Source organism: Condylura cristata, unplaced genomic scaffold (genome assembly GCF_000260355.1).
Source record: "Condylura cristata isolate star-nosed mole 26May11 unplaced genomic scaffold, ConCri1.0 scaffold00023, whole genome shotgun sequence".
Lineage (NCBI taxonomy): Eukaryota > Metazoa > Chordata > Mammalia > Eulipotyphla > Talpidae > Condylura > Condylura cristata.
Genome location: NW_004567124.1, coordinates 23,652,498 through 23,670,474, shown reverse-complemented (window position 1 = coordinate 23,670,474; position 17,977 = coordinate 23,652,498). Strand labels below are relative to the sequence as shown.

The window sequence follows — 17,977 nt, the reverse complement described above, 5'->3', positions numbered from 1 at the left end:
GATCTCCTCCAGGGCAGGCGGGGATCGAACTCATGCTGAAGTGGCTTAAGCTTCTTAGTGCTGTGCTTTAACCCGCTGCGCCACCAGGGAGGGCCGGGTGGTTTGTTTCTTAATCCCCATATCTTCACCTTCAGGTGACAGTCCCTAAAGACAGTTTGACACCTGTCTGTGTTGTGCCTCCTAATCTGGGCATTGAAGCCTAAGGGTCTTGGTTTCATAACTTGATTAATGACTTAATTTAATCCCTTCTACCCCTACCTCCTTGTGTGAAAAGGTTTTGACCATGTAGCATCCCCTCCAGCTTTTCTATTCCTATCCTCCATCATTACTTGATTCAGTTCTTAGTAACTACAGTATTGAAAGTATATCTTTGGACAAGTTAATTATGTACCTTTAATTTAGTGTCTTTAAAATGTATTATATAATTTATTAGGTTGTTGAGAGTGTTAAATGAGATACTTAATGTTATTTTCATACCTTGTATTCATTCATTGAACAGCTATTTTTGGAATGTAAGACTGTCAATCCTGTTTGTGTTAAAAGTAAAGTATTGAAAAACCTCAACCTTTATATTCAGGGCAGGGTAACAATTAATTTTTTTTTTTTTTTTTTTTAAAGCAGCCTTTATTACCTTCTGGGCCTTTAGAAATGACTCCTGAAAGTGAAGATGATAACACTGAACTTTTTAAAGGCTTTCTACAAATATGGGCAAAAGTGAATAAGGTATTATTGAGGCTGGCTTACAGTTTTTAGACTCATCTGTTATGTAACTAATATGTGTATTAACTTAGTACTTTGGTCTCTCCCATTGTTTCAGACAAATAGGAACAATACCAAAAAGGAGTTATCCAACATTAAAAGGTGAGTTAAATTCCTTGGCTTTGTTTATATATATTGGGATCAATTTATATAAACTGGGCCGTAGACCAGAGGTGTGGGAGGGGTGAGAGGATTTACCTGAGACCAAGTGGGGCGCAGAACAGGCAGCTCTACTGAAATACACTGTTGAGGGGAGTAGCTATTGAGGAGGAAAGGTCTGCTGCTCCAAGTGTGTCAGCTCTCAGCCTGCCCAGAAGTCATGCTGCAGTGGCTGATGATGGCTTGATAGCCCTGAGACTTACTCCCTGCGCCACAAGGGAGACCTACCTTTGTTTTACACTTTCTGAGATCTCTAGGTTATGGACTATATGCTATTAAAACTAATTTTGAAAATGAGGTAAAAAATTACCATAGTACTTTTACCTAACAACTTCGTTTTTATTTCCTTTTATATAGATGTTTTATCTGTATAATCAGAACAGTGTCTGACACATGATAATAGATTCATTCAACTTTATAGTACAAATATATGAATCCTCATGTCTTTTAAATTATTACATGCAATTTGCATTATGCTTTCCTCATTAATATTATGGTTGTATGTTTCAAGCGTTTTTATATTTTATTGAATAATTATATAATCATTGAGTAGGTAGAATTTACTTACCCCTCTTATTGCCTTATTTGGAGTATTTTTGGAGTATTGAGCTTGGTGTATTTGCTGAAAGTGTGATAGTGAATTTTCTTAGATTCCTGGAAATGATATTAATGAGTTAAATGTTATGGATATTTTCATGACTTTTAGTATACCTTGCCACACTGTTTTAAAAATCTTTTCCTTTCCCTCTGAAAATGTCTTACATAAACTTACTTTGATGGTAACAGTATACAACAATTTGTATGTTTAACAGTTTTCCACTAGCCTTATAAGTGAAAAATAGTATTCCATTGTTTAATTTGATTTTTCTTAATTATCAGGAGGATGACTATTTTACTCAAATACCTACTTGTGATTTTTCTTTAATGAATCATCTTGTATTTATTTTGACTGTTTAGTTTTACGCTAAAATGTAACTTAATTTTTCTCAGCTACAAAGCCAACTTAAATGACATGGTCATAAGTGAAGATTCTGTTTGTAAAATAGTCAAAGGCCCAATATTCTCTTTGGCTCTCCATCCATCAGAAAATAGAACTTTAGTGGCTGCTGGAGCAAAATTTGGGCAAATTGGACTTTGGGATTTGGTAAGTTATAATTACTTTTTGGAAGATATTAAAAAAAACTTTAAGCAAAAAGTCTAGAGCCAGGTGTGTGTTTGTGTTACTTGAAATTTATAGATTTGTACTTTTGTGACATAAAATTTTAGAAATCTGGATGAATTTAAATTTGTGTTATAGAACTTTAGCTTTTTTAATTTGAATATCCTTAGTCATCTGGGGTAAGTTAACTGCCAAGAAACTTTGTTATAACTTTAAATGTATATACGGAAGGATCACATAATGTTCTTCATTTTCTAATTTTGTTTAAAATGCAATTTCCAAGCTAGATCAAAATATCTTCTCAGGGAACTGCTTAGGATAATCCCAGTCATTTTTGATGAGTCAGAAACACATGATAGAAGTTCATTCATTGTATATTTAGTTCTGAATTGAGAAAAGCCAAGTTACTGTTCTTTGAATTTATTTTCTAATTGAAGTAGAACAAAGATTTGAAACATACCATGAGATTAATGAATGAAGCTGAAGAAACAACAGGGGTAAATAGATTTTGTAATTAAAAAGAAGAGAAAAATAAAAATTACATTCTCTTTCACTTTGGGAGCATATATTTACTTTCATTTTGATAAAATGTGAGTGAGGTTAGGCTAAAGGATTTAGTGAAGAAAACAATGAGAGAAATGGAAGGACGACAGGAATAGTATAAAGTCACAAGTTAGTTATATGAGTTTTAAAGATGGAATTTGAGAGGGCTTCGTGCAGAAAAGTTAAAAAGAATGGGAATATAGAAAAGAATGTAGTTTTGAAAATAGGAATAAGGAATTGTTTCAACATTGGTGGGTTGAGAAAGTAGTTTTTGTTTTTTTTTTTTCAAAGATTTATTTATTTATGCATACAGAACTGGGGTAAAGGCCAGAAGTGCAGGGTGAGTGAGAGGACTCACCAGAAACAGAGTGGGGAACAGAACTGGAAGATCAATGAAGTACACTGCTGAGGGGAGCAGTGAGTGAGATAGGAGAGGTCAGCTGCGCCATGTGGGTCATCTCTGGGGCTGGGGATTGAACTTGAAGCGAAGTGACTGCTGTTAGCTTGCAGTGCTATGCTTTAACCCATTGTGCCACCAGGAAGGGCCCAGTTTTAACATTTGGGTAGGTGATAAACAAACTTTAGGAGATTAAAAAAAGTGGGGGCACCCTGGTGACCTAAGGGTAACGTCTCAGGGCTATCACTGAGATTGCCTAGTTTCTGTCCCTGGCAGGGAGCTAACCCACAGCAGACCTCTCCTGTCTCGCGGGCTGTTCCCCATAGCAGTGTATTAGTAAATTTGCCTGTTCTGCTCTCCAGTCTGTCTTTGGTGAGTTCTCTTACCTCTCATACCTCTGGCTTATACTCTAGTTCTTCTATGCAAAAATAAATACAATTAAAAAAGTGGGATGGCAGAAGAAATGGATAAAATCTTGAATTTTTGTTAAATAAAATCTTCAGATATTTTCATCATAAAGTGGACACACTTTCAATGACCAGTTCAATGATTTCTAATGTTTACTGGGTTGAAACTTTTTACCATTCCTTTAAGATTTCTCCTGCCTATATACATTAACCCCCCATTTCTTTCCTTGTTCCCAGGCAAATCTCCATAAATTTGCCCTTTTTGGTCATTTCATTTCAGAATCATATAACATGGTCTTCTATCTTCTTTTTAACATCAGGTTTTTAGGAGTCATATATTATAACATGTATCAGTATTTAGGGTTTTTTTCCCTTTATTTTTTATTTATTTATTAACATCATTCTTCATTTTGTGCATTTTTCCATCTCAGTTGTAATCCCCATGGGCCTCCCATCACCTATTCACCTGTGTGCCATCACCACAGTCCAGTGCACTCTTACCACCCCAGTTCTGATCCCATTTCCCCTCCTACCCTCACACAGTGTCTTTGGTTTATAGTTGTTCATTGTTTTCAATTTTACTCTATTACATTTGTTAGTCTCTCTTTTTTTTTTCCCCTTCCCTGATCCCTTATGCTTCTGCTATGAGTGAAACCATCTGGTATTTTTCTTTCTCTTTCTGGGTTATTTCACTAAGCATGATCCCTTCCAGGTCCATCCATGTTGCTGCAAAAGGCATGAGTTTATCTTTTTTTGATTGCTGAGTAATATTCCATTGTGTATATGTATCACATTTTCTTAATCTAGTCATCTATTTTTGGGCATTTGGGTTGATTCTACATTTTCCTATTGTAAACAGCAGCAGTAAACATGGGGGTGCAGATGTCCTTTTGAATCCATGTTTTTGTGTCCTTTGGGTAGATACCTGGGAGAGGGACTGATGGGTCATATGGAAGCTCCATTTTTAGCAATTTGAGAAACCTCCAAACAGCTTTCCATAGTGGTTGTACTAGATTGCATTCCCACCAGCAGAGGAGAGTTCCTTTTTCTCCACATCCTCACCTCACCAACATCTATTGTTGCTAGTTGTTTTAATATGTGCCATTCTCCCTGGGGTGGGATGGTATCTCATTGTGGTTTTAATGTGCATTTCCCTTAAAAATATGGAATGCTTCATGAATTTGCGTGTCATCCTTGTATAGGGGCTGTGCTAATCTTCTCTGTATTGTTCCAATTTTAGTATATGTGCTGCTGAAGCAAGCACTAGTTTTTTTTTTTTTATTATTGCTGAATTCCTTTGTACCATGTTTATCCATTTATCACTTGATTGGTATTTAGATTTCAAACACTTAAAAAATTATTATTGGCCCTCCCTGGTGGCGCAGCGGGTTAAAGCACAGCACTGAGAATCTGAAGCCACTTCCGCATGAGTTCGATTCCCGCCTGCCGCCTGCCCCGGAGGAGACCACATGGCGAGCCAGACCTCTCCTGACCCGCCCGCTGCTCCCCTCAGCAGTGTACTTCGTCGATCTGCCTGTTCTGTTCCCCACTCTGTCTCTGGTGAAGCCTCTCACCGCCCCTGAGCCTCTGGCCTGTACCCCAGTTCTGTATGAATAAATAAATAAATCTTTAAAAAAAAAAATTATTATTATTCATACAAGAGCTGGGTGTAGGCCGAGGTGTGTGTGTGTGTGTGTGTGTGTGTGGGGGGGGGGTTATTGAGAGGATTCATCAGAGACAGCATAGTGACTAAAATAAATCTAGAAGATAGTCTTTTTTAGAATATAGTATCTTTTATTTTCTCTTGTAAAGAAATACGTAACGTTCCAAAATTCTTTCAGCCTGATGTATGGATTAAAAACTATAAAATAATGGCATGTTCAGCATTCTTATTTTTTCTAAATTTTGTCATTGTAAGTATGCAGGTATATAAAAAAGCTGCAATGATCAACTTTTAAAAAATATTATTTATGCATACAAAACTGGGGTATAGGCCAGAGGTGCAGAGGCGATGAGAGGACTCACCAGAGACAGAGTGGGGAACAGAGCAGGCAACTGATGAAGTTCACTGCTGAGGGGAGCAGTGGGCAGGTTAGGAGAGATCTGCTGCACCATATGGATCACCTCCAGAGCAGGGATTGAACTCATGCTGAAGTGGCTTTAGCTTCTTAGTGCTGTGCTTTAACCCACTCGTCACCAGGGAGGGCCCTGTAATGATTTAATGGTACTTTGGAATCTGGAATGACTTTAAAAAGCTGTTGTCTTTATATATTTCTTTGTATATTTGAGTCCTTATAACAATAGGAGAGTTTTATTTTTCTAAAAATATAAACACTAAATATGTCAAGATGGTTAATTGTAGGTAGGAGGAATGTATGTAATTGTAAGTTTTTTCCTTATTTTCTTATTTTTTCCTTTAAAAAACTTCAGTTTATTTTAAAATTTGAAAATAAAACAGAAGTTTTGAAGTATTTCAGAACTAGAACAGATTTGGAGGTGATAGTTATTTTCATTAATAATAACATGTGGCATATGGGTTTAACTTCCCCAAATCTGAAAAGTGATGACTTAAAAATTGGTAATCTAGTTGTGGAAAGGATAATCCTTAGAAGTAGTATCATCAATGTAGAAATTTAAATGTGTATTTTCATGATGTGTTCATAAGTTTAAAACATGTTTTTTAATTAACAGGGTTTAAATGTAAAAATTACATTAAAACATTTAGTTGGAATGCTTTCTACTTTCCATTGAACAGAAACTAAAACAATCTATTATACAATAAGTTACAAACAGACTTTGAATTTTTTTGCCATATACATGAGTATTGTCTACAACATGTCTTTGTAGCAGCTGGGCCCTGTCACCTTTGCTGGGCTTAGTTTACAAATCTTTTGTAAGCTTTCGTTTCCCTGTCATTTCTCTGTCTCTACTCTTCGGCTAAGCTTTGTTCCCTGCCAGTTAATTAAAACCTTCTGCCACTGCCATAGCTACTGCTGCTACTGGTATCACCATAGCCACCTTAGTTTCATGGTTTGGTAAAATATTGGCCTCTACCCCCAAAGGGGCTTCTGCTCTAAAGTTTCTTCCTTTGTAGGCCCAAAATTTGAATAATTGATTGTTGCAATTGCCAAAATCATTGTAAATTCTGCCTCTTCCAAAATTGTTTCTTTCGTTACCAAGTTCATTAAAGCCATCTCCATTGCCACAATGTCTAATACCACACGCTGCCACCACACAGCCACTTATACCACTGAAGTTTCTGCCACAACCAAAATTCAGTCCTAACAAAACCACCTTTACCATCATTGTCAGTTTATTGATATACTTTAATCTTTTTGTATAAAGCACTGGCCATTTCTTGGCTTAGATAGGGTTTTTCTTATTGTACAGTTGTACAATACTCACAATATGGTATTCCCTCCCTCCCCCCCCAACACCACACTGCTTACTGAGTTAAAATGGATTTACATCTTTGCATTTGCTCCAGGGGTCATAGGTAAATCTATACTTTTAAACCTCAGTAAATGTATACTTTCACCCCCTGCCCACCACCAGTGCCCCACAATCCTCCCCTATGTTCCATGATCCTTCACTTCCACCCCATAATCTTTAACCTTTGGTTGCCTTAGTTTTGCAGTCAGATGTTAAAAGCTTTTTACTGGTTTGGTTTTGACTGACCCTTTGTTTTGTTTCTCTATATTCCACATATGAGTGAGACTCATATTTGTCTTTCTCCTTCTGACTTATTTTATTCAGCATTAGCCTCTCTCGTTCTGTCACAAATGATGTGCTATTTGAGTGACAGTCTTGCCTACAAATTTATGGTCATCACAGGTCACCAAAGCAAAGCATTTTTTTTGCCACTGTCACAATCAAAATTTTTTTTTCTTCAAAATAATTTCTTAGATGATGTTCTTCATTAGTGCCACCAACAAAAGTCATTTTCACAGTTCAGTAGGCACCGAGTCTTTGACCCTTCTTGATAAAACCTCCTTGGTTCCACAGTTCTTCCATCCTTTTTGTGTGGCCTTGCTTTTATGACTACATCCACCTCCTTGATAGTGGCATAAGTCACAAACCCAAAGCCTCTGGATCATTTCTTGTTTGGTTCTGTTAATGTGAACAAAAACTGGGGTGGAGGCCAGAGGCGGGGTAGGGGTGGGGTGAGAGGGTTCCCCAGAGACAGAATGGGGAGCAGAACAGGCAGATGTATTAAAATACATGGCTAAGAGGAGGAGTGGTTAAGACAGGAGAGGTCTGCTGTGCCATGTGGGTCAGCTCCCAGGCTGGGGATCAACTCAAGCTGCAGGGGCTGGTGAAAGCTTGATAGTGCTGAGTTTTTAACCCCTGTGCCACGAGGAAGGCCGAGTGTAATTTTAAGTTTCAACTTTCCTAATGGGAAGGTGAGTATATTTATAGACTAAGAAGAAAGTGAATAATACAGGTGCAATTTAATGATTCATTGGTATAGAAAATATTAATTTTCACTATTTTGTTTTCTTCCCCAAATCTTTTTCAGACTCAGCAACCTAAAGAAGTTGGGGTTTATGTTTTTCAACCCCATACTCAGCCAGTTAGTTGTCTTTACTTCTCACCTGCCAATCCAGCTCACATACTGTCACTGAGCTATGATGGCACCTTACGCTGTGGGGATTTTTCCAGGGCAGTTTTTGAAGAGGTAAATCTTAATGTATTTATATGCCGACCTTAGATGATATCCTGGGTTTTTTAAGCTGCAAGCATAATTGTTCTACCTGGTAGGTGGTACAGCCTAGGGACTTTAGAACTATACTACCTAAGTTCAAATCCCGGACCATCTGGGACCTTGGTAAGTTATGTAATGTCTGTCTCACTTTCTTAGTTGTGAAAATGGGAAAGTGTCTACCTCATGGGGTTGTCATGAGGATTAAATGAGTTAATGTACTTAGAATTGTTTAATACAAAGTGTATGCTCCTATTTAGTTTTGCAAAAAGCTCTAAAATAATGTTTTTCCTTTTAGACTTAAGATTTAATTCTTTTTTCATTCAAGGGAAAAAAATTGAATATTCTTGCTCATTATTCCTGGGCTTTTCAGATGTCAGTTTTGTAGGGATGAGTCTTAGACATGACAGAAGGACTGAAGTCAAATTTATCATAATAGTACTGTTACAGATACCTAAAACCTTTGGTTTGTAATATAACACAAACTACAAAATTAGATTTTCACTAACTTTCAGGTAAGATTTATCATGCTATATGTATATCTGATGGTAAAGAGGTTAGCTCAGGTGTACGTTTTTTATTTTATATTTTTACACTGTAAAAATTCTTCATTTTTATACACTGTATTCTTTATCATCTTGGGGGTAACCCTCAAGAAATTCCCACCACCATTTCATCCATGTACCATCACTGTAGTCCCTTGTGCTCTTTGTACGACTGTTTTGATCCAATTTTCTTCTTCTTGCCAAGAATCTCTGTGGTTTATAGTTGCCTGTTAATTTTGATTTTTACTTTATTTTAATTACTCTTCCCCTCCCCCCAAGTCCTTATTTGGATCTCCTAAATTCCCCCTGTGAGCAAAATGATCTGATATTTTTCTTTTTCATTCTGGCTTATTTTTCTGTAGTTCAGCTATTTTTATCTGGATAAGTTGGAATGAAAAACTGCCACTGGAGTTCATTTAATTGTACTTTGGCAAGAAGTATACACCCATCCACTTTTATTTATTTTGAAGATTTATTTATTTATGGGTACAGGCCAGAGGTGCAGGGGCTGTGAGAGGATTAACCAGAGACTGAGTGGGGAGCAGAACAGGCAGATTGAGGAAGTATACTGCTGAGGGGAGCAGCGGGCAGGACAGGACAGGACAGGAGAGGTCTGCTGCGCTGGCAGGGGTCACTTCCCTGGCAGGGGATTGAACTCATGCTGCAGTGGCTTCAGAGAGCTCCATAATGTGCTTTAACCCGTTGCACTACCATGGAGAGCCTGCCTCAGCAATTTATTTTTGATAATATTAGTTGAACAAGTACCTTATGTTTATGCATTAATTTATGTGCTCTTTATTTGTGTAATTAAGCCTTATAAAACTATGAAATAGATAATGTTACTCCCTTTTAACAGATGAAAGAACTGAAGTAAACTTGCATAAGGATATTTAAGGCAGAACAAGGATTTGCATGTGTATCCAAAGCCCCTCCACTTAACCATTTTAGTACCTCAAGTTTCATTAGTATATATTGAGTTTTTTTGGGTGTGTAGGGTTGGGATATATTTGGCATATTAATTTGTTAATCTCAGTTTATAGCCATTAAACCTAAAAATTACCAACATTTCAAATTTCAGTAAATTTGTGGTCATTCTCTTACTTGGTCGAACCATTTATTTTTTATTATGTGCGTAAGCCCTGAACCAAAATAGTAGTATTGTAGATTATATGTGAATAAAGTTATAATTATACATATTTCTTATAAAATATTTTCGATAGAGTATGCAAAGTAAATCTACTGTTCCACATCCCATTCTTTGGAAGAAATGTTTTATTTTTGGGGTTTACTTCCAGAAAGTATACATAAAAGCTTGTAGATTTTTCTTTTGCACTATTGAATTCAAACTACATACACACTTTTCTAGCAACTTGCTTGCTCACTAAATAATCTATTTTTGATGGTAATACAGATCTATCATCAAAATGTAGTTATTTAGAATTACATGATATTTCAAAGTAGAGATGTACCCACCAGTTATTTAACTAGTTCTCTCTTGTTGGATATTTAGGTTGCTTCTTATCATTTTAAGTAATCTTGTAGCAAATATTGTGATATATATATATATATATATATATATGCACATGTGTATATATATATATATACACATATATAGTGAAATTATTCAAAGAGTATAATCATGAAGTATTTTAATAGATGTATTTTGATGAGCTTTCAAAAATTTGTACCTATTTACACTTCTGCCACAATAGGTCAGCATTCAACCATGAATCTTGGACTCAGCAGTTACTTGGTATATTAAAGGTGTTTCAATTGGGTAGAATTTACATTCAGTATACCCCCAATCAGGTTTCATGGGTAGGTCTGAATTTTTTTGATTTGAGAAATTTGGGAGATAGCCCTGACATGGGTAGATGGGCTACTTGATAATAGGAGAGACAGCTGATCAGTACCTTATTTTCCACCTGTGGTAACAGGGAGTGATCATCTTGCCTTGTGCTTCCTGTGGGAACGATGAGAGGGTCAATGACCTTATTTGGATAGTGTTTTATATTGCCTTTCTGTATGTTTTGGCCTTCTCTAAGAGTTATACTCTACATTGTTGCTTATGTCTTTAGGTATATAGAGATGAAAGAAGTAGTTTTTCCTCCTTTGACTTCTTGTCAGAAAATGCCTACTCTTTAATAGTAGGACACTGGGATGGAAGTATGTCACTGGTGGATAGACGGGCACCTGACACATCTTATGAGAAACTTAACTCTTCTATGAGTAAAATAAGAACTGTTCATGTTCACCCAGTACATAGACAATATTTCATGACGGCAGGACTGAGGTATGTTCTTTATGTAATTTTATTTATTATTTTTAAAATGATACAATAGTTTATTTTTGTGCATTTTTCCATCTCAGTTGTAATCCCCATATTTATTATTTTTAAAAAGATTTATTTATGCATACAAAAACTGGGGTACAGACCAGAGGCGTGAGGGAGTAAGAGGTTTTACCTCAGACAGAGTGGGGGACAGAATGGGCAGATTGACTGAAATACACTGCTGAGGGTAGTGAGACAGGAGATACCTGCTGTACTATGTGGGTTGCCTCCCAGACCGGTGAGCAGCAGGTGGGACGGGAGAGGTCTGCTGTGTCATATGTGGATTAACTCTCTAGCCAGTGATTGAACTCTGGCCACAGTGGTGATAGCACTGAGATTTGAGCCCTAGGCCACCAGGGAGGCCTCTTTATAAAATTTTATATGACCTTTTATTTATTTATTTTTATAAAATGAGATTCTTTCTTATTCAAATATTTTGTTGCCAACAGCATCCAACATGCTTGTATTTTAGAAAACACTTAAAAAATAAAAGAATGGAAGATAAAATTCTTTTGCATTTAATGAATAGTCAAAGTGTTGAAGCTTGTTTTTATTTTCTTTGTTTTTCTTTTATTTTCTTTGGCCTCATGCTTTTACAACTCTTTTGAGAAGAAAACTTGAAATTAAAAAAAAAAGTTATATGTGCCCTATACCTTGTTGGTGGTCTTTGTTAACTTTTATCATGGAGAGATTGGAAAATTACATTCTTTGCGTCTTTGTACTCACCAGTTACATATACCTGCTGTAATTTTTTCTCCTAATATTTTTACTTTTTATACCAGTGCCTGTAAATTTAAATATAGAAAATTGGTGTGTTCTGTTTAACTGTTCTTTAATGAAATGAGTGTTTGAGTGTCTACTTTATCTTCAGTGCTGTTCTACATGGCAATACTGAGAATTACTTCTCCCATTACAGGGATATTCACATTTATGATGCAAGGTGCTTAAAACCAAGGGGAAGAAAACCTTTGATTTCTTTCACCGAACATACAAAGAGCCTCGCTTCTGCTTACTTTTCTCCTCTTACTGGTAACAGAGTAGTGACCACATGTGCTGATTGTAACCTGAGGTAAATTCGAAAGTCAGAAATACCTTGAGGAATCTAAAGAGTATGTTGCTACTGTCTCACTAACTCAAACTTTGTTCATTGCTACTCTCTTCTAAGTCACTGGTGTTACTATTATTTTCTAGCTATATCTAGGTTCCTGAAGGTCAATGATACCTACTTAATGACTTCACACCAATTTTTGGGTCTGGAAATTTCCTTGAGATTGGTAAGGAAGGTCTGTCTATAGCTACCTTGGGGGAATCCATGTCATGCTTCCCTTTTAGCACTAAAGAATCCCACAGAAATCAGACTTCTGCTGTCTTGGAAGGGAGATAATTTTAATACAGAAGTGCTAAGTGCTAGTAGAGCCCAGGCTGTAGGTTGGCAGCTGTAACAGCAAAAACTGGGCTTCTATACAATACTTATATACAAAGTACTGGATGTGAGGCTTTGGCTTTGGTATCTTTCCACAGCTTCTTCCTAGAAATGCATTTAAACATGCATTATAAACTATTAAGCCAAAATTAGACAATAATACCAGTAAAAGAAGATGTGGCAAATGTTAATGTAACCACAAAGGAAAGTGATTGTTTTCTTATAGAATCTCCGATTTTGCTTGTAATTGCAAGTACTCCAGTTTGAGAGTTTTACCTAAAGTGATTGTGGAATTAATTTGTTATTCATTCACAAGCATCTCTCATGGGGCAATTACTCTTGAGGGATGCATATACTTTTAAATTACTTATATATTTTCAGACCACATCCTTTATGATACTGTAATTCTGAATATAATCTTCTGAATGTATACTTTTAAATGTGGAGTAATATAATTTAGATAATTTATTTTTACACTTAATAAGAACCTAATTTTACAAAATTCCTTGTTACTTTAGTTAAATATATATTATTTAAGATTAATTATTTATGCATACAAGAACTGGGGTACAGGTCAAAGGTGCAGGGGGTGAGGACTCACCAGAGACAGAGTGGGGACAGAACAGGCAGATTGACTGAAATACACTGCTGAGGGGAGTAGCGGGTGGCACAGGAGACATTGGCTGTGCAATGTGCAGTGGCTGTGGATAGCTTCATAGTGCTGTGCTCCCTACTGTGGCACCGGGGAGGCCCTCTGTTGCTAAATATGTTACTGAGGTTTGTTAGAACCAGATCCTATATATTTTTAAAAAAATTATATTTCAGAAAAGTAGGAACAAAAACAAAATAATTATGTCATATCATGAAACAATGAATGAAGCATTGTTAAAAATACACTGATGTTATTTCAGAAAATTTTCAAGAAACAATACTTAATTTTTCTTGGTTATGTTACAGAATCTTTGACAGTAGCTGTTTATCCTCCCATATTCCTCTCCTCACCACCATCAGGTAAGTTTTCATATGCCAAATAATGTAGGCCCTAAGTTACTATGAGGTATTTGTTGGATTGCATGTGTTAAACATGTGATTGTCAAAGATTTATAGGTCTGGATTTTATATTACATTAAGTGTCCCAGGTTGTTAGTTCCTGTCCTCTGCAAAGTGTTCTTTCAATTCTCAGTGTCTACAGAGATGATTGATTTTCTTTAGTTAGTGGCTGTCGTCTGTAGTGGGAAGTTATTTTTGGTAAAGGTGAATGACTTTATTCCAACCGGAATTACTTATGTTATCTTCCTAAGGAAGACTGTCTTGTCACTGCTGCTGAGGCTAGCTAAAGATCTTTTGTGTTTCTGTCCTGAACTTAAAGGACTTCCTCTCTTTTTTTAAAGATTTATTTTTGCATACAGAACTGGGGTACAGGCCAGAGGTGCAGGGGGCGTGAGAGAATTCTCCAGAGACAGTGGGGAGCAGAACAGGCAGATGTACTGAAGTACACTGCTGAGGGGAGCAGCCACCGAGTCAGGAGAGGTCTGCTGTGCCTTGTGGGTCAGCTCCTGGGCTGGGGATCCACCTCCAGCTGCAGTGGCTGTGGATAGCTTCTTAGTGCTGCGCTTTAACTTGTGGCGCCACCAACGGGTCCCTCTCACTTTCTTTTAAATGTATTTTACATCAGCCTTTTCTCAGTGCCTTCTCTGGATTTTCCTGTTTATCTGTATCTATGAAATTGGGGGCAGGGTGTGCCCTGCAATATTGATTGTTGCTTCATGAGTTTTAGTGTTGTATAGAGGCTATATTTCCTTTCCCACAAGTTTTCTCTCTGTCCTTTTGCAAATATCAGTAAGTCATCGTTACTGGTTTCTAATCTGTTCTAAAATGTTATCTAGGGTGCCGATTCTGAGGTCAGTAAGAAAGATGCATCATTTTGTAGCAGTGGGAGATGTACTTCTCTTTAATACAAAAGGGTTATTAATGTATGAAGGTATAGAGAATAAAAGGGCAGTATTTTGCTTTTGTTTGGAGAACTGTAAAGAGCCCCACATATATTTTTGAGACGTTAAATATTTTTAGTTATAGTTCTAATAACACATTCACCATATTAATAATTCAACAGGTTAGGAATATTCACATACTTGTGCAATAGATGTCTAGCACATATTCTTGTAAAACTGAAATTTTATCTCCATTAAACATTAATTCTTTTCTCCCACCTCTGGAGCTTGCTAGTCATCTTTCTATTTTCATCTTTGATTTTTGATTACTTAAATAACTTTTATGAGTGGAGTCATTTGGTATTTGTTACTTTCTTGCTGGCTTATTTCACTTAGTATAATGTCCTTTGTTCATTCATGTTGTATCATATGACCGGATACATACTGCTGTTAAATGTTTTTTTATGTGTATGTACACATTTTCTTTATCCTTTCATTTGTCAGTGGTCATTTGAGTTGTGTCTACCTCTTGGCTATTGTGAATAACACTGCAATGAGCCTGGGCATGCACTGATCTCTTTAGGATCTTGCTTTGAATTCTTTTATATATCCAGATTGAAAATTTTGAGGGATCATTTGCTACTTCTACTTTGAATTTTCAGAGAAATTTACTTAAACATTCAGCATTTAACATTCTCAGCAGTAGTAAACCACTTTTGTAATTTCTCTGCATAATCATTGTTTTCTGTTCTTTTAATATTGGTTATCTTAATGGGTGTGGGATGATACTTAATGGGTTTTAGTTTGCATTTTTCTAATAGTTAATGATGTTGAACATTTGTTGTCTGTTCGCCTTAAGTCTGTCATCTTTGGAGAAATGTCTATTCTTTGCGCAGGTCAGTTTTGTCGTTTTATAGGAATTTCTTACATATTCTGCATGTTAACAACCCCTTACAAACTATATGATTTGTAAGTGTTTTCTCTCATTCTGATGACTTTTTTATTCTGCTGATTCCTTTGATACACAGCTTTAAAGTTTGATGTAGTCCTATTTATTGGCTTTTGCTTTTGTTACCTGGCATTGGTGTCCTACCCAAGAAATCATTGCCAAGCTCATTATCCTGAAACTATCCACTTGTGTTTTCTTCTAAAACACATTTTAAGCTTTCTAGGTCTTATGTTTGTCTTAATGCTAATACTATACTGCGATGATTACTGTTGATTTGTAGTATGTTGAAATTAGGAAGTGTGAGGCTCCCTAACTTTGTTCTTTAAAATCTCTGTGGTTTTTTGAGCTTCCATATCAGTTTTAGGACTTCTCCCCTACTTATGCAAAAAAGGTCATTAAGATTTTTATAGGGATTGTATTGAATCTATAGATCACTTAGGTAAGTTTGAACATTGCAAAATTGTTTTTAAATTCCCGAACATGAACAGGTTTCCATTTGTATCTTGATTTGTTTTAGTAATGTTTTGTAGTTTTTAGTGCATAAATCCTTTGGTTAAACTTACTTCTAAATATTTTATTCTCTTTTGCTATACAGAAACTTTTTAGTTCGTTGTAATCCCAGCTGTTTATCTTTTCCTTCACTTTCTTTGCTTTTGGGGGATGAGTCTTAAAAAATGTTGCTAGATATGTTATGTAGTGTTTTGCCTATATTTTCTTGAATATATTTTATGGTTTCTGGTCTTATGTTTAATTCTTGTATCTTGTTTAATTCCTTGTATTCTTGAGTTGATTTTTGTGCATGGTGTGAGGTAATAGTCTGGTTTTACTTGTTTGCATGTGGTGGTCTATTTTCCTAGCACCATTTGGACAGTGGTCTATAGTTTTCTTTTAGAATTTTTATCTGGAATAATGCTGGCCTTCTAGAATGAGTTTGAAATGCTCTCTAGTTCTTTACATGAGTTTGAGGAATATTAGTGTTCTTTTTTTTTTTTTTTTAAAAGATTTATTTATTTATTCGTACAGAACTAGGGTACAGGCCAGAGATGCGGAGGGTGAGAGGATTCACCAGAGACAGAGTCGGGTGCAGAACAGGCAGATCGTCGAAGTACACTGCTGAGGGGAGCAGTGAGCGGGTGAGGAGAGGTCTGCCTCGCCATGTGGATCTCCTCCGGGGCAGACAGGGATAGAACTCATGTGGAAGTGGCTTAAGCTTCTTTGTGCTGTGCTTTTAACCCGCTGCGCCACCAGGGAGGGCCCATCAGTGTTAATTCTTTACACATAGGATAACATTCTCTAGTGAAGCCATCCATTCCTGGACTTTTCTTTGTTGGAAGACTTTTGACTACTGCTTTAATTTTTTTTTTACAAATTACAGATCAACTTAGCTTTATATTTGTGATTTCTGTTACTTTCATGATTCAGTCTTGGTAGGTTGTATGTTCCTGGGAATTTATCCATTTCTATAATTTATCCAGTTTGTATGTAATTGTTCGTAGGTTCTCTTATAGTGCTTTCTATTTCTGTGATATCAGTTTAAGATCCACTCAATTCTGATTTTAGTTTTATTTGCATTTTCCCTTTTTTTAAAAAAAATATAGCTAAATGCTTGTCAATTTTTATCTTAAAAATTCTTAGTTTATTTCATTTCTCTGCTTTAATGCTTAGATTTGTTTCTATCTTCTACCTTTTGCTTTATGTTCTTTTAGTGGTTTCAGGTGTAGTCAGGTTGTTGATTTTGATACTTAAATGTAACCATTTCCTGCTGTAAGTGTCCCTCTCAGTACTGCCTTCACTATATCTCATAAGTTTTTGTATATTTGGTTTTCATTTTCTTTGCCTGCAGATATTTTCTAATTTTCCTTGTGATTTCTTCTTTGAATTTGAAATACATTTACTTTAAAGTTGTATGGAATATAAAATTATTTCAAAGCTCCTTTATTAGGGGGATATAGGTAGCAGAAATAGCAGATCTTGGTTACACAAAAATAGCCTAGACTGCAGATTTCTTATTTCATGGGCTTTTCTGTTTGGATAATGCTAAAGAGAAAAAAGAGGGGGATTTTCCTATGCAGTTAGAAAATAGTGAGCAAAATAGATGATGTTTCAATAGATATACAAAGCAGTGTATTTGGCACTGGAAATCAAAAAAGAAGACATCATCTCTGTCCTTAGTTTTGGACTTGTAGTAAAGATTGTGTCAGGTTGATAGTAAACACAGTAACTTAATTTTAAGAAACCTGTCAGAGAAAACTAGCATTTAGGAGCAATTCCATCTTTATCCTCTGCCCATTGCTACCTTGAGTTATTTAACATTACTTTAAAAAAAATTGTTCTTTTCACTAGGCACAACACCATTACTGGGAAATGGCTGACTAGATTCCAAGCTGTGTGGGATCCTAAACAAGAAGACTGTGTCATAGTTGGCAGCATGGCTAACCCACGACGGATAGAAATTTTCCATGAGACAGGAAAGTCAGTGCATTCTTTTTTCGGTGAAGAATGCCTTGCCTCTGTGTGTTCCATCAATACTATGCATCCAACTCGGTATATTTTGGCTGGAGGTAATTCCAGTGGGAAGGTACATGTTTTTATGAATTAAGAAAATTTGAGTTTTTGATTTAGCAACACTGATTTGTTTAAGGAACCCAGTGATGCATGCGGGTTAATCTTT

At 36.2% G+C, this 17,977-nt stretch overlaps 1 protein-coding gene across 1 annotated transcript in view; it reads left to right on the top strand.

The window, feature by feature from the left end:
- Positions 1 to 17,938, top strand: part of WDR76 (WD repeat domain 76) — a 36,803-nt gene extending 18,865 nt beyond the window's left edge. Inside the window, exons 6-13 of the mRNA XM_004687543.2 lie at positions 622 to 723; positions 818 to 861; positions 1,909 to 2,062; positions 7,944 to 8,102; positions 10,750 to 10,964; positions 11,920 to 12,072; positions 13,384 to 13,437; positions 17,650 to 17,938. Of these exons, the coding sequence (XP_004687600.2) occupies positions 622 to 723; positions 818 to 861; positions 1,909 to 2,062; positions 7,944 to 8,102; positions 10,750 to 10,964; positions 11,920 to 12,072; positions 13,384 to 13,437; positions 17,650 to 17,905 (1,137 nt within the window). The 3' untranslated portion in view covers positions 17,906 to 17,938. The remainder of the gene's footprint in view (positions 1 to 621; positions 724 to 817; positions 862 to 1,908; positions 2,063 to 7,943; positions 8,103 to 10,749; positions 10,965 to 11,919; positions 12,073 to 13,383; positions 13,438 to 17,649) is intronic.
- The last annotated feature ends 39 nt before the right edge of the window (positions 17,939 to 17,977 follow it).